Consider the following 27156-nt stretch of genomic DNA (forward strand, 5'->3'; position numbering starts at 1 on the left):
CCCCTCACCCCCTCTCCTCATCCCCCCCTCACCCCCCTCTCCTCATCTCTCATCCTCTCCCCCTCTCCTCATCCCACCCCTCTCCTCACCCCACCCCCTCACCCCCCTCTCCTCATCCCCCTCTCCTCACCCCACCCCTCATCCCCCCACCCCCTCTCCTCATCCCCCCACCCCCTCCCACCCCCCCCTCTCCTCATCCCTCCTCCCCCACCCCCCTCCCTCACCCCCCCCCCTCTCCCTCATCACCCCCCTCTCCCTCATCCTCCTCATCCCCCCTCTCCTCATCCTCCCCCCCCTCTCCTCATCCTCCCTCATCCCCATCCTCTCCTCATCCCATCCCTCCCCCCCCCTCATCCTCCCTCATCCCCCTCTCCTCATCCTCTCCTCACCCTCCCCCTCACGCCCCCCTCTCCTCTCCCCCCCCCCTCATCCTCTCCCCCCCCTCCTCACCCCACCCCCTCTCCTCACCCCACCCCCTCATCCCCCCCCTCTCCTCATCCCCCCTCACCCCCCCTCCTCCTCTCCTCATCCCCCCCCCACCCCCTCTCCATCCCCCCCCCCCCCTCTCCTCATCCTCTCCTCACCTTGAGTTTCTGTGCTTCTCCCCTGACTTTGAGTAGTTCAGTGATGGAGTCAACGAATCCTTGGAAATGGTGGTTACACATCTTTTCGATGTCTCTGTCATGGTTCCGAATCCTCCCGTCCAGCTTCCCCATAAACACGCCATGTTCCTGACCGTCATACACAGACCTGGAGGACAAAACGAGAGAACCAACATTCAGCGGACTCTTTCATTCAAAGAGATTTAATCTCAGGGATAAAACAAAAAAAATGTTGTACTGGGTATCCCCAAAGGGAATTAAAACAAAAGTGTTGAGGGAACGGAACACTTTTAGCAACGAAAAAGATACAGTATCTTGTATCCACTTCCCAAGGGCGCCATTACACCACCCGCCAGGCAGGGGGCTCCATTACGCCACCCGCCAGGCAGGGGGCTCCATTACGCCACCCGCCAGGCAGGGAGCGCCATTACACCACCCGCCAGGCAGGGGGCTCCATTACACCACCCGCCCGGCAGGGGGCGCCATTACACCACCCGCCCGGCAGGGGGCGCCATTACACCACCCGCCAGGCAAGGGGACGCCATTACACCACCCGCCAGGCAAGGGGACGCCATTACACCACCCGCCAGGCAAGGGGACGCCATTACACCACCCGCCAGGCAGGAGCGCCATTACACCACCCGCCAGGCAAGGGACGCCATTACACCACCCGCCAGGCAGGGGCTCCATTACACCACCCGCCAGGCAGGGGGCGCCATTACAACACCCGCCAGGCAGGGGGCGCCATTACACCACCCCAGGCCAGGCAGGGGGGCGCTCACATTACACCACCCGCCAGGCAGGGGCGCAGGGGGGGGCCACGCCAGGCAGGGGCGCCATACACCACCCGCCAGGCAGGGGGCGCCATTACACCACCCGCCAGGCAGGGGGCGCCATTACACCACCCGCCAGGCAGGGGGCGCCATTACACCACCCGCCAGGCAGGGGGCGCCATTACACCACCCGCCAGGCAGGGGGCTCCATTACGCCACCCGCCAGGCAGGGGGCGCCATTACACCACCCGCCAGGCAGGGGGCGCCATTACACCACCCGCCAGGCAGGGGGCGCCATTACACCACCCGCCCGGCAGGGGGCGCCATTACACCACCCGCCCGGCAGGGGGCGCCATTACACCACCCGCCCGGCAGGGGGCGCCATTACACCACCCGCCCGGCAGGGGGCGCCATTACACCACCCGCCCGGCAGGGGGCGCCATTACACCACCCGCCAGGCAGGGGGCGCCATCACACCACGTACCAGGCAGGGGGCGCCATCACACCACCTACCAGGCCCGCCAGGCAGGGGGCTCCACCACCTACCAGGCAGGGGCGCCACACCACCCGCCAGGCAGGGGGCGCCATTACACCACCCGCCAGGCAGGGAGGCGCCATTACACCACCCGCCAGGCAAGGGGACGCCATTACACCACCCGCCAGGCAGGGGCTCCATTACACCACCCGCCAGGCAGGGGGCGCCATTACACCACCCGCCAGGCAGGGGCAGGGGGCCATTACACCACCCGCCAGGCAAGGGGCGCCATTACACCACCCGCCAGGCAAGGGGCGCCATTACACCACCCGCCAGGCAAGGGGCGCCATCACACCCGCCACCCGACCAGGGCAGGGGCGCCATCACACCACCCGACCAGGCAGGGGGCGCCATCACACCACCCGCCAGGCAGGGGGCGCCATCACACCACCGACCAGGCAGGGGGCGCCATCACACCACCCGACCAGGCAGGGGCGCCATCACACCACCGACCAGGCAGGGGGCGCCATCACACCCGCCAGGCACCCGACCAGGCAGGGGCGCCATCACATCACCCGACCAGGCAGGGGGCGCCATCACACCACCCGACCAGGCAGGGGGCGCCATCACACCACCCGACCAGGCAGGGGGCGCCATCACACCACCCGACCAGGCAGGGGCGCCATCACACCACCCGACCAGGCAGGGGCGCCATCACACCACCCCAGGCACCAGGCAGGGGGGCGCCATCACACCACCCGACCAGGCAGGGGGCGCCATCCATCACCCGACCAGGCCGCCATCACACCACCGACCAGGCAGGGGGCGCCATCACACCACCCGACCAGGCAGGGGGCCATCACACCACCTACCAGGCAGGGGGCGCCATCACACCACCTACCAGGCAGGGGGCGCCATCACACCACCTACCAGGCAGGGGGCGCCATCACACCACCTACCAGGCAGGGGGCGCCATCACACCACCTACCAGGCAGGGGCGCCATCACACCACCTACCAGGCAGGGGCGCCATCACACCACCTACCAGGCAGGGGGCGCCATCACACCACCTACCAGGCAGGGGGCGCCATCACACCACCTACCAGGCAGGGGGCGCCATCACACCACCTACCAGGCAGGGGGCGCCATCACACCACCTACCAGGCAGGGGGCGCCATCACACCACCTACCAGGCAGGGGGCGCCATCACACCACCTACCAGGCAGGGGGCGCCATCACACCACCTACCAGGCACCACCTACCAGGCAGGGGGCGCCATCACACCACCTACCAGGCAGGGGGCGCCATCACACCACCTACCAGGCAGGGGCGCCATCACACCACCTACCAGGCAGGGGGCACCATCACACCACCTACCAGGCAGGGGGCACCATCACACCACCTACCAGGCAGGGGCACCATCACACCACCTACCAGGCAGGGGCACCATCACACCACCTACCAGGCAGGGGGCGCCATCACACCACCTACCAGGCAGGGGGCGCCATCACACCACCTACCAGGCAGGGGGCGCCATCACACCACCTACCAGGCAGGGGGCGCCATCACACCACCTACCAGGCAGGGGGCGCCATCACACCACCTACCAGGCAGGGGGCGCCATCACACCACCTACCAGGCAGGGGGCGCCATCACACCACCTACCAGGCAGGGGGCGCCATCACACCACCTACCAGGCAGGGGCGCCATCACACCACCTACCAGGCAGGGGCGCCATAGGTATAAACAGTATAGTGGTGGGGTCTGGATAGGTATAAACAGTATAGTAGTGGATCTGTAGGGTCTGGATAGGTATAAACAGTATAGTGGTGTATCTGTAGGGTCTGGATAGGTATACACAGTATAGTAGTGGATCTGTAGGGTCTGGATAGGTATAAACAGTATAGTAGTGGATCTGTAGGGTCTGGATAGGTATAAACAGTATAGTAGTGTATCTGTAGGGTCTGGATAGGTATAAACAGTATAGTGGTGGATCTGTAGGGTCTGGATAGGTATAAACAGTATAGTAGTGGATCTGTAGGGTCTGGATAGGTATAAACAGTATAGTAGTGGGGTCTGGATAGGTATAAACAGTATAGTGGTGGATCTGTAGGGTCTGGTTAGGTATAAACAGTATAGTAGTGGATCTGTAGGGTCTGGATAGGTATAAACAGTATAGTGGTGGGGTCTGGATAGGTATAAACAGTATAGTAGTGTATCTGTAGGGTCTGGATAGGTATAAACAGTATAGTAGTGGATATGTAGGGTCTGGATAGGTATAAACAGTATAGTAGTGGATATGTAGGGTCTGGACAGGTATAAACAATATAGTAGTGGGGTCTGGATAGGTATAAACAGTATAGTGGTGGGGTCTGGATAGGTATAAACAGTATAGTGGTGGGGTCTGGATAGGTATAAACAGTATAGTAGTGGATCTGTAGGATCTGGATAGGTATAAACAGTATAGTGGTATATCTGTAGGGTCTGGATAGGTATAAACAGTATAGTGGTGGGGTCTGGATAGGTATAAACAGTATAGTGGTGGATCTGTAGGGTCTGGATAGGTATAAACAGTATAGTGGTGGATCTGTAGGGTCTGGATAGGTATAAACAGTATAGTAGTGGGGTCTGGATAGGTATAAACAGTATAGTGGTGGATCTGTAGGGTCTGGTTAGGTATAAACAGTATAGTAGTGGATCTGTAGGGTCTGGATAGGTATAAACAGTATAGTGGTGGGGTCTGGATAGGTATAAACAGTATAGTGGTGGATCTGTAGGGTCTGGATAGGTATAAACAGTATAGTCTTTCTCCCCCCTACGAGACTCCCTGTACAAATGTCAATTATTGGGCTTGTAATTACTAATTACTAACTATTAATTGTAATTACTCTCACTGTCTTCTTAAGACTCATTTGTATTTATGTAAATGGTGCATGGGGTCATTGCATATACTGAAATGCAACACAGAAGATAGATATTGTGGTGTGTGTGTGTGTGTGTGTGTGTGTGTGTGTGTGTGTGTGTGTGTGTGTGATAATTATAATGTATCAGTAATAATACATTTGCTATTCCCTTGTTTACAGAGATGGACGTGCAGAAGGCAAACCCAGTGATGCTACTGGTCCCTCATCTACAGTTGTGTGACAAACTCCAGCAAGCATTTAAAGGACATGATGACATTTCATATTGTTGAGAAGCCTGACTTTGAGGTTGATGGAAGGTCGTGCCTCTAACTATAAAGTGACATCGCAAACATTATTTTCCCCCGGAGACTGAAATCCCAAAACATGTACAACCAGGTTAAAGCTGATGTCGGAAAGAGTTTGGCTCAAGGCACTTTGGTTTTCTGCAGATACGTCCCTCTGGACCAGTGAAAGCAGGGGGTGGTTCAACCCTACATCAGCTTCACCATCCATTACCTCACCCCAGACTGGAACAGGAATCAAACTGCCTGGAAACACAGTTCTTCCCAGAAGACCACTCAGCTCACAACAGAGAGTTTGAGAATATGCTGGAAGAGTGTGTGTGTGGGGGGGGGGGGGTCAACAAGAAAGACCTGGTCTGCAAAACCACAGACAACGCAATAAGCATGATCAAGGCTTTTGAACAGGTCCCAGATCTGCGGCTTTGGGTGCTTTCGCCGTCATTTGAACCTGACCATCTCAAAGGCTCTGAAAATTCAGAGCCTTTGACACAGCAGTCAAGGCCTGCCGACATCTGGTCCAAGGATGCTCACGGAGCTGGAAGAGAAAGAGAGAGAGAAAAACAAGCTGCTTCTCAACATGCCACAGAAAGCTCTGATCCATGATGTGGTGACCCGATGGGGGGGGGGGAGATCTACACACAAGGTGCTTGAATGTTTCCTCAGCCAACAGCAGCCAGTAGGAGGAACATGGCATGAAGATGATACAGAGCCATCCCTGACCGGGGAGATGATACGGAGCCATCCCTGACCGGGGAGATGATACGGAGCCATCCCTGACCGGGGAGATGATACGGAGCCATCCCTGACCGGGGAGATGATACGGAGCCATCCCTGACCGGGGAGATGATACGGAGCCATCCCTGACCGGGAGATGATACGGAGCCATCCCTGACCGGGGGATGATACGGAGCCATCCCTGACCGGGCTCTGAGATGATTCAGGAGCCATCCCTGACCGGGCCGAGATGATACAAGGAGCCATCCCTGACCTGGAGATGATACGGAGCCATCCCTGACCGGGGGAGATGATACGGAGCCATCCCTGACCGGGGAGAGATACGGAGCCATCCCTGACCGGGGAGATGATACGGAGCCATCCCTGACCAGGAGATGATAAGGGTACAGTGTTTCCTCAGCCATCCAGCCAGTGACCATGGCCTGAGATGATACGGAGCCATCCCTGACCGGGAGATGATACGGAGCCATCCCTGACCGGGGAGATGATACGGAGCCATCCCTGACCGGGGAGATGATACGGAGCCATCCCTGACCGGGGAGATGATACGGAGCCATCCCTGACCGGGGAGATGATACGGAGCCATCCCTGACCGGGAGATGATACGGAGCCATCCCTGACCGGGGAGATGATACGGAGCCATCCCTGACCGGGAGATGATACGGAGCCATCCCTGACCGATGAGGAGCCATACGGAGCCATCCCTGACCGGGAGATGATACGGAGCCCCCATGACCGGGAGATGATACGGAGCCATCCCTGACCGGAGATGATACGGAGCCATCCCTGACCGGGAGATGATACGGAGCCATCCCTGACCGGAGATGATACGGAGCCATCCTGAGGGAGATGATACGGAGCCATGATACTGACCAAGGAGATGATACGGAGCCATCCCTGACCAGGAGATGATACGGATCCCTGACCAAGGAGATGATATGGAGCCATCCCTGACCGGGAGATGATACGGAGCCATCCCTGACCGGGAGATGATACGGAGCCATCCCTGACCGGGAGATGATACGGAGCCATCCCTGACCGGGAGATGATACGGAGCCATCCCTGACCGGGGAGATGATACGGAGCCATCCCTGACCGGGGAGATGATACGGAGCCATCCCTGACCGGGGAGATGATACGGAGCCATCCCTGACCAGGGAGATGATACGGAGCCATCCCTGACCGGGGAGATGATACGGAGCCATCCCTGACCAGGGAGATGATACGGAGCCAAAAGAGAGTCGTGCACATGGCCGGTTTCATTGACCCTCGCTTCAAAAAGGAGCTTTTTAGAGGAGCCTGAGGCTGCAAAAGTTGACACTGGCAGCTGTGTCCAAGAGGCCTTGAAGCTGGCAGCTGTCTCCAAGAGGCCTTGAAGCTGGCAGCTGTGTCCAAGAGACCTTGAAGCTGGCAGCTGTGTCCATCCCTTGAAGCTGGCAGCTGTGTCCAAGAGCCTTCCCTGGCAGCTGTGTCCAGATGAAGCTGGCAGCTGTGTCCAAGAGGCCGGGAGATGATAGCTGTGTCCATCCCTGAAGCTGGCAGCTGTCTCCAAGAGGCCATCCCTGGCAGCTGTGTCCAGAGGCCTGATAGCTGGCAGCTGTCCCAAGAGGCCTTGAAGCTGGCAGCTGTGTCCCTGAGGCCTTGAAGCTGACAGCTGTGTCCAAGAGGCCTTGAAGCTGACAGCTGTGTCCAAGAGGCCTTGAAGCTGGCAGCTGTGTCCAAGAGGCCTTGAAGCTGGCAGCTGTGTCCAAGAGACCTGAAGCTGGCAGCTGTCCCTGAGACCGGGGCAGCTGTGTCCAAGAGGCCTTGAAGCTGACAGCTGTGTCCAAGAGACCTTGAAGCTGGCAGCTGTGTCCAAGAGGCCTTGAAGCTGGCAGCTGTGTCCAAGAGGCCTTGAAGCTGGCAGCTGTGTCCAAGAGACCTTGAAGCTGGCAGCTGTGTCCAAGAGACCTTGAAGCTGGCAGCTGTGTCCAAGAGGCCTTGAAGCTGGCAGCTGTGTCCAAGAGGCCTTGAAGCTGGCAGCTGTGTCCAAGAGGCCTTGAAGCTGGCAGCTGTGTCCAAGAGACCTTGAAGCTGGCAGCTGTGTCCAAGAGGCCTTGAAGCTGGCAGCTGTGTCCAAGAGGCCTTGAAGCTGACAGCTGTGTCCAAGAGGCCTTGAAGCTGACAGCTGTGTCCAAGAGGCCTTGAAGCTGGCAGCTGTGTCCGGAGGCCTTGAAGCTGGCAGCTGTGTCCAAGAGGCCTTGAGCTGGCAGCTGTGTCCAAGAGGCCTTGAAGCTGGCAGCTGTGTCCGGAGGCCTCCCTGAAGCTGGGAGCTGTGTCCAAGAGGCCTTGAAGCTGGCAGCTGTGTCCAAGGGGCCTTGAAGCTGGCAGCTGTGTCCAAGAGGCCTTGAGATGGCAGCTGTGTCCAAGAGGCCTTGAAGCTGGGAGCTGTGTCCAAGAGGCCTTCTGGCAGCTGTGTCCAAGGGCCTTGAGATGGCAGCTGTGTCCATCCCTTGAAGCTGGCAGCTGATACAAGAGCCATCCCTGACAGCTGGTCCAAGAGACCTGATACTGGAGCTGTCCCTGAGGCCTTGAAGCTGGCAGCTGTGTCCAAGAGACCTTCAAGCTTCCACCATACTAGCTAACGTCATAGTCAACATAGCTACCGGAACGAACTCATTAGTAAACGCACAATCCAATTCACGTGTACAATCACGCAGTAGTGGTTAGTTTAGTAGTTACACAGACGGGCCCCAGTGGCAATACATTTATAAAACCGAACGCTTACCTTGACTTGGAAGAGTTGGAGACTTGGGTAGCCTTAGCAAGCTAGCTAGCTAGCAAACACTCTCTGAGTCACGGTGTTGAGTAGGGTAAATAAGCAGCATTAGCTAGCGTGAAACTGAATATTTAAAAAAAAAAATACAATTTAATCTCTGCTGCGTCTCCTTATTTTGAAAATAAATACATTTGTTCAAAACGGTTCAACTATTGTCTTTCTCTCGCTTTGAGTCGACTACTCACCACATGTTATGCAGCGCTAGCTAGCTGTGGCTTATGCTTTTAGTACTAGATTCATTATCTGATCCTTTGATTGGGTGGACAACATGTCAGTTCAAGCAGCAAGAGCTCTGATAGGTTGGAGGACGTCCTCCGGAAGACGTCATAATTACTGTGTAATTCTATGGAAACGGGTGGGAACCATGAAACTCCTAGGTTTTGTATTGAAGTCAATCTACCCAGAAGAGGACAGAAACTAGCTGTCCTCCGGCTACACCATGGTGCTACTCTACAGAGTGCTGCTGAGGCTACTGGAGACCATTGCAAGACAGTGGGTTTTAATTAGTTATTTGTTGATGTGAATATATTTATTATTTAATATATGTATTATAGTTTTATCTAAAAAAAATAATAACTTTTAAAAAATTAAGTTTCATTATTTTTTTTAAATGTAATTCACAGAGGATGTTTACTCCCCTTCCTCTGAGGAGGAGCCTCCAGTGGCAGAGTTTTCCCCTCCCCTCTCCCAGACAGTTCCAGCTAAATTATTGATTGAGAAATTGCTCTAAGGAGCTATTTTTGCTTCTTTTTGGACATTTTGATGTAAAACAATATAGGGAAGGTACTTAATTGTTACCCAGAAATTTGGTAGAGAGAAAAAAAAAATTGAGGTTTTGGAACTTTAAAAATAAAATAGAAAATGTTCCCTTTGGCCCATTACAAAATGAGAAGAATTGCAGGAAATTACCTTTAAAACAACTAAATAATGTGGCCAAGGCGACCTCTAATATTTTAGGCTAAATGTTAAAATAATTTGGGAGCAGAATGTCCTACAAAAACACACAAAAAAAAATAAAAAAATCTCACGGGGGTGTATGCCCCCGGAACCCCACAGCAAAAATAAAACACTGTAACACACCCCCTTCCTGTGGTAGAGGAAATGCCCGACGAGTACAATGGAGAAGGTCTGACGCCATGACAACTTCCTCCTACACTACACACAAAGGCATTTCTAAATGCAGTACCTTTTGTACACTATCAGAAGGTGTGTGTGTGTGTGTGTGTGTGTGTGTGTGTGTGTGTGTGTGTGTTCCCCAGTAGAGTTCAGAATCAAACAGCACCTAACCCTGGACAAACAGGGTGAAAGGCTGTCTCCCCTCTAAGCGCTGGAGGAAACACAGTACTCTAGTTAAACAACTACTAGTACACCTACTACTGCAGACCCTTTATTTAACTAGGTAAGTCAGTTTAAGAATGTTAGAATGTTCTTATGTACCATGACGGCCTTGGGACAGTGAGAACAACAGACTTGTCAGCGTCGGGGATTCGATCCTTTCAGGTTACTGGCCCAACACTAACCACCAGGCTACCTGCCGCCCCAGACCTTAGCCCAAAAGGAGTTCATTATCCCTGGATACGAGACAAGGCAGAGTCAGCATTCCATTCATCTCCTCCTATTAGACCCACACGATGACATCATCACTGCTCCACTCCAGTTGACTAGTCTACTCCGGTCCAGACTTTACATTGAACCTGGCTACGGTCTTACCCTGAGCAAGGCACAGTGCACACTTGCTCATCTTGACCTCGATTGTATTGAGTGCTGATCTAGGATCAGTTGCCCTCCTGTCCAAGTAGTCTTAATTATTGTGATCTGTACAGCAAAACTGATGCAAAACCTGCACTCGTACTCAGACACGATACATATTGTTCTCCACATACATGTTCTCTGTAGTCCAGCCTGACTGACCCAGAGCTGGCTGTAGTCCAGCCTGACTGACCCAGAGCTGGCTGTAGTCCAGCCTGACTGACCCAGAGCTGGCTGTAGTCCAGCCTGACTGACCCAGAGCTGGCTGTAGTCCAGCCTGACTGACCCAGAGCTGGCTGTAGTCCAGCCTGACTGACCCAGAGCTGGCTGTAGTCCAGCCTGACTGACCCAGAGCTGGCTGTAGTCCAGCCTGACTGACCCAGAGCTGGCTGTAGTCCAGCCTGACTGACCCAGAGCTGGCTGTAGTCCAGCCTGACTGACCCAGAGCTGGCTGTAGTCCAGCCTGACTGACCCAGAGCTGGCTGTAGTCCAGCCTGACTGACCCAGAGCTGGCTGTAGTCCAGCCTGACCGACCCAGAGCTGGCTGTAGTCCAGCCTGACCCAGAGCTGGCTGTAGTCCAGCCTGACCCAGAGCTGGCTGTAGTCCAGCCTGACCCAGAGCTGGCTGTAGTCCAGCCTGACCCAGAGCTGGCTGTAGTCCAGCCTGACCCAGAGCTGGCTGTAGTCCAGCCTGACCCAGAGCTGGCTGTAGTCCAGCCTGACCCAGAGCTGGCTGTAGTCCAGCCTGACCCAGAGCTGGCTGTAGTCCAGCCTGACCCAGAGCTGGCTGTAGTCCAGCCTGACTGACCCAGAGCTGGCTGTAGTCCAGCCTGACCCAGAGCTGGCTGTAGTCCAGCCTGACCCAGAGCTGGCTGTAGTCCAGCCTGACCCAGAGCTGGCTGTAGTCCAGCCTGACCCAGAGCTGGCTGTAGTCCAGCCTGACCCAGAGCTGGCTGTAGTCCAGCCTGACCCAGAGCTGGCTGTAGTCCAGCCTGACCCAGAGCTGGCTGTAGTCCAGCCTAACCCAGAGCTGGCTGTAGTCCAGCCTAACCCAGAGCTGGCTGTAGTCCAGCCTAACCCAGAGCTGGCTGTAGTCCAGCCTGACCCAGTATTTACATACACTAACGTTACTTTCTACTGTATTGGGTTGCACAACAAACGGTCCGTGGGACACTAGAAGTTAAATACAATTCCATTTAAAATAATAATGACGGTGGCCAGGACTGTTGATCATTATGACTCAGGGAATTGGAGACCAAATATCTAAAAAAAAAAAAAAAGGATGGAATTATTAAAAAAATACTTTCCAAACCCACTTCCTCTCTGCTGACCTCGTCAAAATAAAAAGTCCCACAAGTTATTCCTATCCTGTCCACATATGGCAAACGTGCAAGACTGTTATGTCTCCATTAATTTTGGGGCGGCAGGTGGCCTCGTGGTTAGGGCCAGGCGGCCTCGTGGTTAGGGCCAGGCGGCCTCGTGGTGAGGGCCAGGCGGCCTCGTGGTGAGGGCCAGGCGGCCTCGTGGTGAGGGCCAGGCGGCCTCGTGGTGAGGGCCAGGCGGCCTCGTGGTGAGGGCCAGGCGGCCTCGTGGTGAGGGGCAGCAACAACAACAACACGTATCCCTGTTACCTCACTACTACTACAACACGTATCCCTGTTACCTCACTACTACAACAACACGTATCCCTGTTACCTCACTACTGCAACAACACGTATCCCCGTTACCTCACTACTACAACAACACGTATCCCTGTTACCTCACTACTACAACAACACGTATCCCTGTTACCTCACTACTACTACAACACGTATCGTATCCCTGTTACCTCACTACTACAACACGTATCCCTGTTACCTCACTACTACAACAACCCTGTTACCTCACTACTCTCTGTTACCTCACTACTACAACAACACGTATCTCTGTTACCTCACTACTACTACAACACGTATCCCTGTTACCTCACTACTACAACAACACGTATCCCTGTTACCTCACTACTACAACAACACGTATCCCTGTTACCTCACTACTACAACAACACGTATCCCTGTTACCTCACTACTACAACAACACGTATCCCTGTTACCTCACTACTACAACAACACGTATCCCTGTTACCTCACTACTACAACAACACGTATCCCTGTTACCTCACTACTACAACACGTATCCCTGTTACCTCACTACTACAACAACACGTATCCCTGTTACCTCACTACTACAACAACACGTATCCCTGTTACCTCACTACTACAACAACACGTATCCCTGTTACCTCACTACTACAACAACACGTATCCCTGTTACCTCACCTCACTACTACAACAACACGTATCCCTGTTACCTCACTACTACAACACGTATCCCTGTTACCTCACTACTACAACAACACGTATCCCTGTTACCTCACTACTACAACAACACGTATCCCTGTTACCTCACTACTACTACAACACGTATCCCTGTTACCTCACTACTACAACAACACGTATCCCTGTTACCTCACTACTACAACAACACGTATCCCTGTTACCTCACTACTACAACAACACGTATCCCTGTTACCTCACTACTACAACAACACGTATCCCTGTTACCTCACTACTACAACACGTATCCCTGTTACCTCACTACTACAACACGTATCCCTGTTACCTCACTACTACAACAACACATATCCCTGTTACCTCACTACTACAACAACACGGGGTAGGGATGGAGGGAGGAATGGAGTGATAGTAGCTGGAGGAGGCAGAGTCCAGGAGATGCGGATCAGAGAGCATCATGGGACCGTGTTCTAGAATCTAACGGATTCACTCTGATTCACTGTCTAGGAACAATTATTTGTAAAAGTACTTGGCCACAACACATTGGTCAAGAATTTAGCTATAAAAAAAAAAAGAATCTAAAAAGGACAATTAATATTTGTTATGAATCGGGGAACCAGTTTATGGTATTCTAAAAAGACCTGACATAAGAGAGTTCTCTTAACAATACCACTATAAGACAAGAACAGTCATAATGGATTCCTCTTTAGATATGAGATAATATCAGATGTGTGAATTGGTCGTGTTTTCTAGAGCTCGTGTTTTAGGAATATCCTATAAAAAAATATATATGATCATTGGCTCATTCAAGAGAAGACAACCACCTGCGTTATGACATCAGTGTTTAAATGAGCGACGTTTTCACCGTCTAAAAGTCGTATTCCTATCAACTTCCAGGGTAGAGACTTTATCACGGCGCTACGTCGTAATTGGCTGAATTTCTACCTGTTTGAACGGCGATAGCTCTGAGACGTGAAAACGTGAAATGACCCCCCCGAGAATTGATAGCGCGTCACTCAGAGATGCACAGAAACAATATAACTTTCAAAATGGGTGAATCTTTAAGTTTCGTTTTTTCATATTTTAGTTTCATTTTTTGGACACCAGCTTCAAACAGCTAAAAACATATGTTTTTTTTTGGTTAAGGAAAGATTAGAGAATCCTTGTATATCTTCACTGTACTTGTGTCTCAAACTGAAATTAGGACAACTATTAGATTTTAGCAACCAGGAAATGGAGGAGAGATTTCTGCATAATGCATCTTTAAAACGTTAAAATTATGCAGTTGCATAACGTTAACCTAAGGAGCTACGCACTACCCACTACGCACTACCCACTTCCCACTACCCACTACGCACTACCCGAATGCAAGAGAGAAAAGGTGTATAGTTACAATCAATGGATAGAATGTGGGTCTTTGGTCAGATGACAGTGTGGCAGCACTGTCTGACGGTGAGTCGGCTTCACACAGATGCCGGGTAGTCCCTAGGCGGTGCAAGGCAGAACAGGGTCAAACGTCAGTCTGGCGAGGAATGAGAGCAATCTAGACGGGGTCAGTCGGACGCGAGCTGGTGATCCGGATTACTTAGCTCGGCTTCAATGCCGAGCCACCTTTGTGACATCACTAACTGCCGAGCCACCTTTGTGACATCACTAACTGCCGAGCCACCTTTGTGACATCACTAACTGCCGAACCATTTAATTTTTTTATTTGACCTTTTTTTAACTAGGCAAGTCAGTTAAGAACAAATTCTTATTTTCAATGACGGCCTAGGAACAGTGGGTTAACTGCCTTGTTCAAGGGGCAGAACGACAGATTTGTACCTTGTCAGGTGGGGGATTCGAACTTGCAACCTTTCGGTTACTGGCCCAACGCACTAACCACTAGGCTACCCTGTCATTATGACATCATCAGAAATTGCTGAGTGATGATTGTGACATCACTAACAACAGCAGAGTGTGTCAGCGTGACTCCATAAAAAGGTTTGAAAGCGGGAAATCTAACTTTAGGGCAGCTATCTAACTGGGGTCTCTATAAGGCTTCACCCCCACTATGCACCTCTCAACAGCTGTGTGTGTGTGTGTCTCAACAGGGTTGTGCTAGTGGAAGGGGGCAGGGCAGGGAGTGGCTCACCACAAGAGTGCTACACACACACACTCTCCTGAGTCATCCTTCTGTACTCAGACCAACACAGACCATTTATAGCCTTTATTCATGCTCACAAACTTGAAAGCTCAGCCCTATAAAAAGTCCTGAGGGCTCTACCAGAGTCAGAGCAGTCCGTGCGTGTTGTTGCCTATAGTGTGAATGGGAGACAGTGGTAGGTAGGATCAGTGACAGAAACTAGTCCAGCTAGACGACAGAATGATCATATAGCCTCACTGCCTATAAACACTATGTATATTACAGACTACTGTTCAACCACATTACACACCAATACACCCATACTGATGTCTGTGGTGGGGAGAGAGAAACACACACACACACAAGACCGGGCCGTAGTGGGGAGAGACACGACCGGGGCCGTAGTGGGGAGAGACACGACCGGGGCCGTAGTGGGGAGACACACGACCGGGGCCGTAGTGGGGGAAGACAGGTCTTTAGTTCTCACCGCTACACAATAGAAAGCTGGCTCTTTAATTTTCAAAACAAACTCATTAGAACACAAAGCTTGACTCCTCCTCCTGAGAGCGTGACCCCTCTCCTCCTGACACTGTGTTGGCTCCTCTTCCTGGGTTTGGCCCTGACACTGTGTAGTGTGTTGACTCCTCCTCCTGGGTTTGGCCCTGACACTGTGTAGTGTGTTGACTCCTCCTCCTGGGTTTGGCCCTGACACTGTGTAGTGTGTTGACTCCTCCTGGGTTTGGCCCTGACACTGTGTAGTGTGTTGACTCCTCCTCCTGGGTTTGGCCCTGACACTGTGTAGTGTGTTGACTCCTCCTCCTGGGTTTGGCCCTGACACTGTGTAGTGTGTTGACTCCTCCTCCTGGGTTTGGCCCTGACACTGTGTAGTGTGTTGACTCCTCCTCCTGGGTTTGGCCCTGACACTGTGTCGTGTGTTGCCTCCTCCTGGGTTTGGCCCTGACACTGTGTAGTGTGTTGACTCCTCCTCCTGGGTTTGGCCCTGACACTGTGTAGTGTGTTGACTCCTCCTCCTGGGTTTGGCCCTGACACTGTGTAGTGTGTTGACTCCTCCTCCTGGGTTTGGCCCTGACACTGTGTAGTGTGTTGACTCCTCCTCCTGGGTTTGGCCCTGACACTGTGTAGTGTGTTGACTCCTCCTCCTGGGTTTGGCCCTGACACTGTGTAGTGTGTGTGTAGAAGGTAATTTGTGACGGCTTCCTCAATGTTATTGTATGCGGGTTAATTGCTGACGACTGCTAAGAGCGTCCTCTCTGACCACGAGGAAAGAGAGAGTAGAAACCTACCAAAAATGAATCAGGCAACACATTAAATCCCTTCTCGACAATTTCCTGGACAAGCGTGTAAACTTGGCAGTAGAAAGCCTAAACAGTACATTTGAACTTTCAGCTTCCTAACCAAATCAAAAAATCTCAAGCCGAAAAGGAACAATGACAAGTGGTTTTGATGAACAAGGCAAAAACCTAAGAAAGAAATTGAGAAACCTGTCCAACCATAAACATAGAGACCCAGAAAACCTGAGTCTACGCCTTCACTATGGTGAATCACTAAAACAATACAGAAATACACTACGGAAAAAGAAGGAACAGCACTTCAGAAATCAGCTCAATGTAATTGAAGAATCCATAGACTCTAACCACTTCTGGGGAAATTGGAAAACACTAAACAAACAACAACACAAAGAATTACCTATCCAAAACAGAGATGTATGGGTAAACCACTTCTCCTTTTTGGCTCTAACAAAGAACAAACAGCACAAGTATACATGATCAATTACATATTTTAGAATCAACTATTAAAAGACAACCTTAGCTCTGGTATCTGCCCCAATATTTGGAACCAAGGACTGATCACCCCAATCCACAAAAGAGGAGACAAATTTGACCCCGATAACTACCGTGAGATATGCTTCAACAGTAACCTTGGGAAAAATCCTCTGCCTTATCAATAACAACAGACATTTCCTCAGTGAAAACAACGTACTGAGCAAATGTCAAATGGGCTTTTATGAAATTACCGTAAGACAGACCACGTATTCACCTTGCACACCCTAATTGACAAACAAAACAAAGGGAAACTTTGTTGATTTCAAAAAAGCTTTTGACTCCGTTTGGAATGAGGGTCTGCTATACAAATTGATGGAAAGTGGTGTTGGGGGGAAAAAACATACGAAATTATAAAATCCCATGTACACAAACAACAAGTGTGCAGTTAAAATTGGCCAAAAAAAGCATTTCTTTCCACACCCTCTTTAACAAATATATCAACGAATTGGTGAGGGCACAAGAAAAGTCTGCAGCACCAGGCCTCACCCTACTAGAATCCGAAGTCAAATGTCTGCTGTTTGCTGATGATCTGGTGCTTCTGTCCCCAACCAAGGAGGGCCTACAGCAGCACCTAGATCTTATGCACAGATTCTATCAGACCTGGGTCCTGACGGTAAATCTCTAAGACCAAAATAATGGTGTTCCAAAAAAGGTCCAGTTCCCAGGACCATAAATACAAATTCCATCTAGACACCGTTGCCTTAGAGCACACAAAAAACTATATATACACCTTGGCCTAAAAATCAGCGCCAGAAGTAACTTCCACAAAGCTGTGAACGATCTGAGAGACAAGGCAATAAGGGACTTCTATGTCATCAAAAGGAACATAATATTCAACATACCAATTAGGATCTGGCCAGAAATACTTGAATCAGTCATAAAGCCCATCGCCCTTCATGGTTGTGAGGTCTGGGGTCCGCTCACCAACCAAAAATTAACAAAATGTGTCAAACACCAAATTGAGACTCTGCATGCAGAATTCTGCAAAAATATCCTCCGTGTACAATGTAAAACACCAAATAATGCATGCAGAGCAGAATTAGGCCGATATCCGATAATTATCAAAATCCAGAAAAGAGCCGTTAAATTCTACAACCACCTAAAAGGAAGCGATTCCTAAACCTTCCATAACAAAGCCATCACCTACAGAGAGATGAACCTGGAGAAGAGTCCCCTAAGCAAGCTGGTCCTGGGGATCTGTTCAAACAGACCCGAGGACAGCAACACAATTAGACCCAACCATGAGACAACAAAAATATAATTACTTGACACATTGGCACTAAACACAGTGGCAGAATACCTGACCACTGTGACTGACCCAAACTTAAGGAAAGCTTTGATTATGTACAGACTCAGTGAGCATAGCCTTGCTATTGAGAAAGGCCGCCGTAGGCAGACCTTTTAATTTAACCTTTATTTAACCAGGCAAGTCAGTTTAGAACAAATTCTTATTTTCAATGACGGCCTAGGAACAGTGGGTTAACTGCCTGTTCAGGGGCAGAACGACAGATTTGTACCTTGTCAGCTCGGGGATTTGAACTTTCAACCTTTCGGTTACTGGTCCAACTAGTCCTCACTAGGCTACCCTGCCGCCCCACCTGGACAGGCTATGTGCACACTGCCCACAAAATGAGGTGGAAACTGAGCTGCACTTCCTAACCTCCTGTCCAATGTATGACCATAGAGACACATATTGCCCTCAGATTACACAGATCTACAAAGAATTCGAAAAAAACAAACCCGATTTTTATAAATTCCCATATCTATTGGGTGAAAAATCACACTGTGCCATGACAGCAGCAAGATGTGTGACCTGTTGCCACAAGAAAAGTTCAACCACTGAAGAACAACCCACATTGTAAACACACCCCACATTGTAAACACACCCCACATTGTAAACATACCCCACATTGTAAACACACCCCACATTTATGTTTATTTATTTTCCCTTTTTTAATAAGACATTTGAAATCTATTTATTGTTTTGGAACTTTTGTGAGTGTAATGTTTGCTGTAAAAAAAATGTATTGTCAAATAAAGTAGAAAATAAACTATGTTAACATATGTTTTTAAATAAAATAATAATAAATAAGGCAAATAAAACCCTCTGAATTGAACTGAGAGAACAGAGGGGGGGCAAGAATCTCTCCCTAAAGTCCCCCCTCCCCTCCTGGCCGTGGGAGTGTTAGTTCCAGATTCCTCAGGTAGGATGAGGAAGGCTCCGATCCGTGCTTCCCTCTTCCTCACCCCGGAATGTTAGAATCACACACACACACACACACACACACACACACAGACACACACCAGAGCAGTTCACACCAGTTATTGATTTGGCTCTATTGGTTCAAAAATAACTAGCCTGTCAGTGAGACTCAGAGGAATGTAGCTACCAGCTGAAACCTGCATATAGCTAGAGTTTGTACCCCTCACACACACACACACACACACACACACACACACACACCTCCTTCAAGACAACGCGATAGTCAAAAGGAATGTACTACGAGCAAAACCTTCAGGAAACGACCAGTTGCCTAGACGACTATACTTTCCCCCTGGAAACAACAAGGAAGTGCAATGACTGAGCATCGTATGCAACAACAACAACAACAACAACAACAACCACCTCAGCATGCATCTAAAAATGTAACCTCCTTCACAAATGTGGGGATGTGAAACTGTCATTACGGACCCATTCCCACCACTCCCTGTCGGGTCAAGGATCCAAAATGACCTCACAGTTTCCCCAGAGCAAGCACACAGTCAAAACAGCATTGTGCAACTGTAGCTATGTGGCCAGGTGACTCACACAGGGAGCGGCACTTCTAGTTGATTACATGTAAAAGAATCATGGCTTTGAGTAAACACTGGATTGTAGTTCAGTGGTACATGACACCGTCTGAAACCGGTGTTTTGGATCGTTGTGTGTGTGTGTGTGTGGGTGTAAACGTGTGTGTGTGTGGGTGTAAACGTGTGTGTGTGTGGGTGTAAACGTGTGTGTGTGTGTGGGTGTAAACGTGTGTGTGTGTTCTGAGTAATAGTTAGCTTGGGAGCTTGGTGTGGTGTAAACGTGTGTGTGTGTGTGTCGTTGTTGTGTTCAGTAATAGTTAGCTTGGGAGCTTGGTCGTGTATCAACCGGAAAAATTAAGTGGCACTGCAGCACACACCCACGATTACACCCACCCCACGTTTACACCCACCCAAACAAACCCAAACAACACACACACACACATTTACACACACATTTACACCCACACGTTTACACCCACGTTTACACCCACACACACGTTTACACCCACACCCACACACACACACGTTTACACCCAGACGTTTACACCCACAAACACGTTTACACCCCCCACACACACACGTTTACACCCCCCACACCCACACACACGTTTACACCCCCCACCCCACACACGTTTACACCCACACACGTTTACACACACACGTTTACACACACACACACACACGTTTTACACCCACACACACACACACGTTTACACCCACACCCACACACACACACACCCGTTTACACATGTTTACACCCACACACACACACACACGTTTACACCCACACACACGTTTACACCCACACACACGTTTACACACACACACACGTTTACACCCACACACACACACACACGTTTACACCCACACACACGTTTACACACACACATGTTTACACCCACACACACCCACTTACACCCACACACGTTTACACCCACACACACATGTTTACACCCACACATGTTTACACCCACACACACACATGTTTACACCCACACACACACATGTTTACACCCACACACACACATGTTTACACCCACACACACACATGTTTACACCCACACACACACATGTTTACACCCACACACACACATGTTTACACCCACACACACACACACACACTTGATGAGCCAGCGATTACAATACTTAATGACAATGCAATGACAAAGTTGAATGACTAGCAGGGATGTAACGATTCACAAGTCGTTCCCCAATTCAAACGTTTAAAAATGCTCAGACACACCGGGTGGGATCGTCAAATGTTTGCCTGCATGAGTGGCGCAGCGGTCTAAGGTCACTACAGGCACCCTGGTACGCATCCAGGCTGTATAACAACCGGCCGTGATTGTGCGCCGAGCTATGGGTCTCCCAATTGGCCCAGCGTCATCCGGGTTTGGCAGTCATTGTAAATAAGAATTTGTTCTTAACTGACTTGCCTAGTTAAATAAAGGTAAAAATATATTTAAAAAATATAGCTAATTTGTCAATGAGAAATATGGACACATTACTAGTTCACGCAATCTGCTGATGATGACAAGTTAATTATTCAAGTTAATTAGTGGGTGATGGTGATTTCAGAACCACAGTGGGGGGGACAAAAACCAGGCTACATTGCCCCCCCCCCTAATCTGATGGCGATAGATGTCTGGTCTGTTTTAAGGCTCTAATCTGATGGCGATAGATGTCTGGTCTGTTTTAAGGCTCTAATCTGATGGCGATAGATGTCTGGTCTGTTTTAAGGCTCTAATCTGATGGCGATAGATGTCTGGTCTGTTTTAAGGCTCTAATCTGATGGCGATAGATGTCTGGTCTGTTTTTTAAGGCTCTAATCTGATGGCGATATGATGATGGCGATAGATGTCTGGTCTGTTTTTTAAGGCTCTAATCTGATGGCGATAGATGTCTGGTCTGTTTTAAGGCTCTAATCTGATGGCCATAGATGTCTGGTCTGTTTTGTTTTAAGGCTCTAATCTGATGGCGATAGATGTCTGGTCTGTTTTAAGGCTCTAATCTGATGGCGATAGATGTCTGGTCTGTTTTAAGGCTCTAATCTGATGGCGATAGATGTCTGGTCTGTTTTAAGGCTCTAATCTGATGGCGATAGATGTCTGGTCTGTTTTAAGGCTCTAATCTGATGGCGATAGATGTCTGGTCTGTTTTAAGGCTCTAATCTGATAGGTGTAGATGTGTTTTTCCTTCGCTTCTGTCATTCAGATGTGAAATGAAAAAAATAAATGTTAAAAAATACAAATGTATAGCAGGTTACAAAGTAGAGCTTCGTAGCTACATTTGTGTGTGGGTTGTCACCCGTTTTCATGAAGAGATGCTAGCTGTGTGAGGGAGTGTTTGTTGGCTCGACGCTGTTCGCCGAGGTAACGCTCTGGGTGAAAGTTGAATTATCGTTTAATTATTTCAAGTGTAAAACCACCAGACTTCAGTGGATACAGTCTGATAAAAAAATATATAGCTAAAATACCAGTGAATTGAAAATGTGTCACAACCATCTTGATTTGCAGCTGGCTAGCAGGCAGCTTACTTCTATGTTATTAGACTACTAGTGTAGCCTTCTGTGTTACAGTTCAGACTAAGTGTGGTGCATTGCAATTCACTAAATAATTTGCATTGTTCATCTGCATAAAGTAGTTTGAAACCATTTAATTAAATTAGAATGAAACGGTTCACTATTGTACAAACCATAAAGAGCTGTTTATAATATGACCACCCTACCTTAAATTATTGGTCTTAAATTAATGTAATTATGTATTCCAGTATTGTCTCTTTTGCATTTCATAAATTGTACTTGAAAAATCAGCTCAGTCTTCTACATCAGCCCTGAAAATGTCAACAATATGAGATATTGGACAACAACAAAAGTGTTGAATTGAAGAATCCAGACAGGTGATTTGGTATCATTATTGGACTAGGGATTATGGTTGACCAGTCCGCGCCACCTTTTACAGATACCTTGAAAAATAAGACACTGTACCTCAGAAATGATAAATCCTCGTCAAATAAATGAATAATGACATGGAATACAAAGTATAACAGTAGAACCACCTTTTCATTTTGTTACTCCCTTAAAAATCCCTAATAATAAACCCTGACGTGTTAGAAGACGTATTTTGGCAGTTCGTCAACTGTTTATTCACTTTGGCTAACTAACGTTAGCTGCTAGCTAGTCAGGCTAGGTAGGGTAGTCAGGTTAGGTAGGGTAGTCAGGTTAGGTAGGGTAGTCAGGTTAGGTAGGGTAGTCAGGCTAGGTAGGGTAGTCAGGCTCGTCAGGCTAGGTAGGGAAGGTAGGGTAGTCAGGCTAGGTAGGGTAGTCAGGCTAGGTAGGGTAGGTAGGGTAGTCAGGCTAGGTAGGCTAGGTAGGGTAGTCAGGCTAGGTAGGGTAGTCAGGCTAGGTAGGGTAGTCAGGCTAGGTAGGGTAGTCAGGCTAGGTAGGGTAGTCAGGCTAGGTAGGGTAGTCAGGCTAGTCAGGCTAGGTAGGGAGGTAGGGTAGTCAGGCTAGGTAGGGTAGTCAGGCTAGGTAGGGTAGTCAGGCTAGGTAGGCTAGGTAGGCTAGGTAGGGTAGTCAGGCTGGTAGGGTAGTCAGGCTGGTAGGGTAGTCAGGCTAGTAGGGTAGTCAGGCTAGGTAGGGTAGTCAGGGTTGGTAGGGTAGTCAGGCTAGTCAGGCTAGGTAGGGAGGGTAGTCAGGCTAGGTAGGGAGGGTAGTCAGGCTAGTCAGGCTAGGTAGGGAGGGTAGTCAGGCTAGGTAGGGAGGGTAGTCAGGCTAGGTAGGGAGGGTAGTCAGGCTAGGTAGGGAGGGTAGTCAGGCTAGGTAGGGAGGGTAGTCAGGCTAGTCAGGCTAGGTAGGGAGGGTAGTCAGGCTAGGTAGGGAGGGTAGTCAGGCTAGGTAGGGAGGGTAGTCAGGGTTGGTAGGGTAGTCAGGGTTGGTGTTGGGCTAGTTAGGGTTAGGGTTGTTGTTGGGCTAGTTAGGGTTGTTGTTGGGCTAGTTAGGGTTGTTGTTGGGCAAGTTAGGGTTGTTGGGCTAGTTAGGGTTGTTGTTGGGCAAGTTAGGGTTGTTGTTGGGCTAGGTAGTTGTTGTTGGGCTAGGTTGTTGTTGGGCTAGTTAGGTTGTTGTTGGGCTAGTTAGGGTTGGCTGGTTAGGGAAGGTTAGGGTTGTTGGCTAGTTAGGGTTGTTGTTGTTGGGCTAGTTAGGGTTGTTGTTGGGCTAGTTAGGGTTGTTGTTGTTGGGCTAGGGGGTTGTTGTTGGGCTAGTTAGGGTTGTTGCTAGTTAGGCTAGTTAGGTTGGTTGTTGGGTAGTTAGGGTTGTTGTTGGGCTTGTTAGGGTTGTTGTTGGGCTAGGGTTGTTGTTGGGCTAGTTAGGGTTGTTGTTGGGCTAGTTAGGGTTGTTGTTGTTGGGCTAGTTAGGGTTGTTGTTGTTGGGCTAGTTAGGGTTGTTGTTGTTGGGCTAGTTAGGGTTGTTGTTGTTGGGCTAGTTAGGGTTGTTGTTGGGCTAGTTAGGGTTGTTGTTGGGCTAGTTAGGGTTGTTGTTGGGCTAGTTAGCACAGCTAATCGGATAACACACTTGTCAAGTGTTACTCTCTATTTTATTTCGTAATATGAACTGAAAACATATGTTCATGATCACTGTAATTTGTTTGGCCAGAATAACAAAAGGGTGCTTTTTTTGTCGTTAATTAGTTAGTTAACACAACTAGTTACAGCTTCTTCAACAAGTTTGAACCGGTTAGCAAAATAAATCTGTACCCCCGAAGAGGAGTTGTTAGCTTAGCCGACGGGGAGAGATGGTCTCTCTAGTCGCTATCAACTGTTCCCCGGTAACGGCGTTTAAAAACTGCCTTTTTACACCAAATCATTACAAGAATACGTCCCGACTACCGGACTCTTTCTTACCGGAGTGTCGGTCCGATACAGTTCGTGTCTGTGCTCTCTATCTCCCGTAAGATACGTTCGTGTTCCGCTGCTATTTCAACGCTCGCCATGTTTCCATATCCGACCCGAACAAGACCACAGAGGGGGGCGTGTTCATTAACGGAAACCGTTTGCCGACGCAAAAAAAAACAGAGCAAGCGAAGGTTCTTATTGGACAACATCAGGTTGGACAACTCCCCGTTTCGTTGCGTTTGGTTCCGTTTAGGAAACATTTTGCGTCGGAGTGAATGTTACGCAACCCGGGACAGAGAAGAGACGCCGTTCCTGCGTCACCAACAAACAACAAAACCCAACGCAGATGCGAGACTCTCCGTTTAATTCCCCTTGTTCCCTTTCCTTTCCTTTCCTAGCTACTTACTTGCCCAATACTTCCCGTGATAAAGCCAGTTGCCCTCTTCTTCTACTTCCAAGAGAGCAAAAAATGTGCACTTTATAATAATGGATGTATTTATTTATAATATGATTCGATATACACTTATTTGACAATCATAATGGTAAAGGGGCTTTACATTTCCTTGTTTTGACCATAAACGTCAGTCTTTGGTGGCAGTAGGACTCCTCCTATCGTCCATAAATCATGGATTATTGGATACAAGCGAGGCAATGTTACGGTTCCCTTTCCTTTGCACGTTCATTGATAAATAATGCTGCCAATCAATAAAGTTGGAGTTTGGTAAGTGACACTTCTAATCCGTGTTTTTGAAAATCCAGTCCGTGTTTTACTTTTACCACGAGCCGTGGCAGGTGGGCGTGCGTGAGAAAGAGGCAAAGCCAGAAGGATAACTGGGCCCAAAACCTGTCTTCTCCAGCAGGTGGCGTTTCTTTTTTTGCTGGCACAAATCTACTATCACACTTGACCCATCTACTTTTTTGCACTGCCTCAGCATACGCTACCTTCTGCACTACTCTGACTCTGGCCACCTCAACCTGCCTCTCTCTCACCGGACACAACCGATCCCCAGCAACATGGGCACCACTACAGTTGACACACACAACTTTATCCACCGAAACTACGCAATCTTCTGTCCCATGCCCTCTTGCACACTTCCCACATCTTGGAATCTCCCGCTCCTACACACTGCTGCGACATGACCATAAACGTGGCACCTGAAACACCGCAGTGGGTTCGGCACAAAATCTCTGATAGGATAACTGATATATCCTAACATGACTTTGTCAGGGGGTAAAGACTCTGATTCAAAACTCAAAAGGACAGACTGTGACACCTCTGTTTCACCACGCTCCCCACCGGGCCTACATCGCGCCAAACAACGGGCATCACAAACACCAGGAATCTTCAACCTCAATTGCTCCACCTCCACATAAATCACTCCTTTCAATTGTGCCATGTTCCTAAAAGTAAATCAAGAAACACAGATCTTGGCCCCGAGTTGCGTGGCACGGAGCACTCGCTCCCTCTGAGAGGAAGAAACACAAACAAAATCACAATCCACTTCGGGTTACCTTCATCGATTTATCAGTATCCAACATACTTTCAACCCAACCTGATACCACATATGGATCAGCCAAAAAGGCTTGGATCCGCTTTCTCCAAGAATCTCACTCCCACCGGGCCAAACTCATCTTTATAATAACCAGGTCAATTGATGCAAGGCTCGGGCTCCTCACCACACCTTCCACCTCAATCTCCCCCATCACTTCTATTTGACCTCCAGAACTCTGTCTGGTGGACATCTCACTCTGTTTGTACTTGAGGAGGTGTAGAACACTGGGGTCATCTCCTTCTTCAAAAATGCTTTATCTTCATCTTCATCTAATTCAACGTCTCCTTTCCACATTGTCTGCCACCTCTTTTTCTTCATCTTCCTCCTCCTCCTTTTAAATCCTCCTTTCTGTGTTCCTTTTCCCAATATTCGTCTTCTCCCCGGCTTTGCTAGAGGCCTAGTTACATTCCGACGTAACTCAATCTCATTATTGTCCTGCTCACCTCGGTAACGTGTCTTCTCTCCGAGCGCTGACATTTTGAGAGCATAAGGAATGCCACAACTCCCAACCTTTAAAAAATATATATTTATTTTTTTATCTTGCCTCCTCCCAACTGCCTTCCATTTTTTTTTAAGACATTTATTTTATTGTTAGAGCCACTAAAGTATCCGGTCAATATAATGGAGCATCTGTGGTGAGGTTCAACGTGCATCATAAGAAAAACAACAGCAGAAACATGAAGAGGTTAAAACACCTGTCTAAAGAATCTCTTAACCCCACTTCAAATATACACATTAACTACTTCTTTCAACAGAAAGTCGCCAATAATGCTGCAAATACATTGTCTTGGGATGCTTTTGACCTGAGCAGCCTGCTGAACTGTTGGCCATTTACGTGTGCATGTCAGACACCTGTCCATTTACGTGTGCATGTCAGACACCTGGCCATTTACGTGTGCATGTCAGACACCTGTCCATTTACGTGTGCATGTCAGACACCTGTCCATTTACGTGTGCATATCAGACACCTGTCCATTTATGTGTGCATGTCAGACACCTGTCCATTTACGTGTGCATATCAGACACCTGTCCATTTACGTGTGCATATCAGACACCTGTCCATTTACGTGTGCATGTCAGACACCTGTCCATTTACGTGTGCATGTCAGACACCTGTCCATTTACGTGTGCATGTCAGACACCTGTCCATTTACGTGTGCATGTCAGACACCTGTCCATTTACGTGTGCATGTCAGACACCTGTCCATTTATGTGTGCATGTCAGACACCTGTCCATTTACGTGTGCATATCAGACACCTGTCCA

At 49.4% G+C, this 27156-nt stretch overlaps 1 protein-coding gene and 2 long non-coding RNA genes across 11 annotated transcripts in view; 1 reads left to right on the plus strand and 2 right to left on the minus strand.

Annotated features, from left to right (window-relative positions):
• LOC127915531 (exocyst complex component 6B-like) overlaps positions 1 to 24491 on the minus strand; it is a 116900-nt gene extending 92409 nt beyond the window's left edge. The window contains exons 1-2 of the mRNA XM_052495705.1: positions 24348 to 24491; positions 585 to 750 (exon numbers count right to left, since the gene is read on the minus strand). Coding sequence (XP_052351665.1) covers positions 585 to 750; positions 24348 to 24436 — 255 coding nt within the window. The 5' untranslated portion in view covers positions 24437 to 24491. The remainder of the gene's footprint in view (positions 1 to 584; positions 751 to 24347) is intronic.
• Positions 3600 to 4653, plus strand: LOC127916245 (uncharacterized). 2 transcript variants are annotated; one of them, XR_008094112.1, is made up of 4 exons: positions 3600 to 3661; positions 3742 to 3861; positions 4342 to 4453; positions 4566 to 4653. It is a non-coding gene; the product is annotated as an uncharacterized LOC127916245 (long non-coding RNA). The 2 variants fall into 2 exon arrangements; XR_008094111.1 differs by having other exon boundaries at positions 4342 to 4485; positions 4566 to 4642.
• Positions 11995 to 13061, minus strand: LOC127916257 (uncharacterized). 8 transcript variants are annotated; one of them, XR_008094180.1, is made up of 5 exons: positions 12832 to 13061; positions 12736 to 12799; positions 12542 to 12669; positions 12321 to 12480; positions 11995 to 12051 (listed from the first exon to the last, which is right to left on the minus strand). It is a non-coding gene; the product is annotated as an uncharacterized LOC127916257 (long non-coding RNA). The 8 variants fall into 8 exon arrangements; XR_008094182.1 differs by having other exon boundaries at positions 12043 to 12147; positions 12542 to 12637; XR_008094178.1 differs by having other exon boundaries at positions 12043 to 12115.
• Positions 24492 to 27156: the final 2665 nt, after the last annotated feature.

The sequence above is a fragment of the Oncorhynchus keta genome, chromosome 35, assembly GCF_023373465.1.
Source record: "Oncorhynchus keta strain PuntledgeMale-10-30-2019 chromosome 35, Oket_V2, whole genome shotgun sequence".
In the NCBI taxonomy this organism is placed as follows: Eukaryota; Metazoa; Chordata; class Actinopteri; order Salmoniformes; family Salmonidae; genus Oncorhynchus; species Oncorhynchus keta.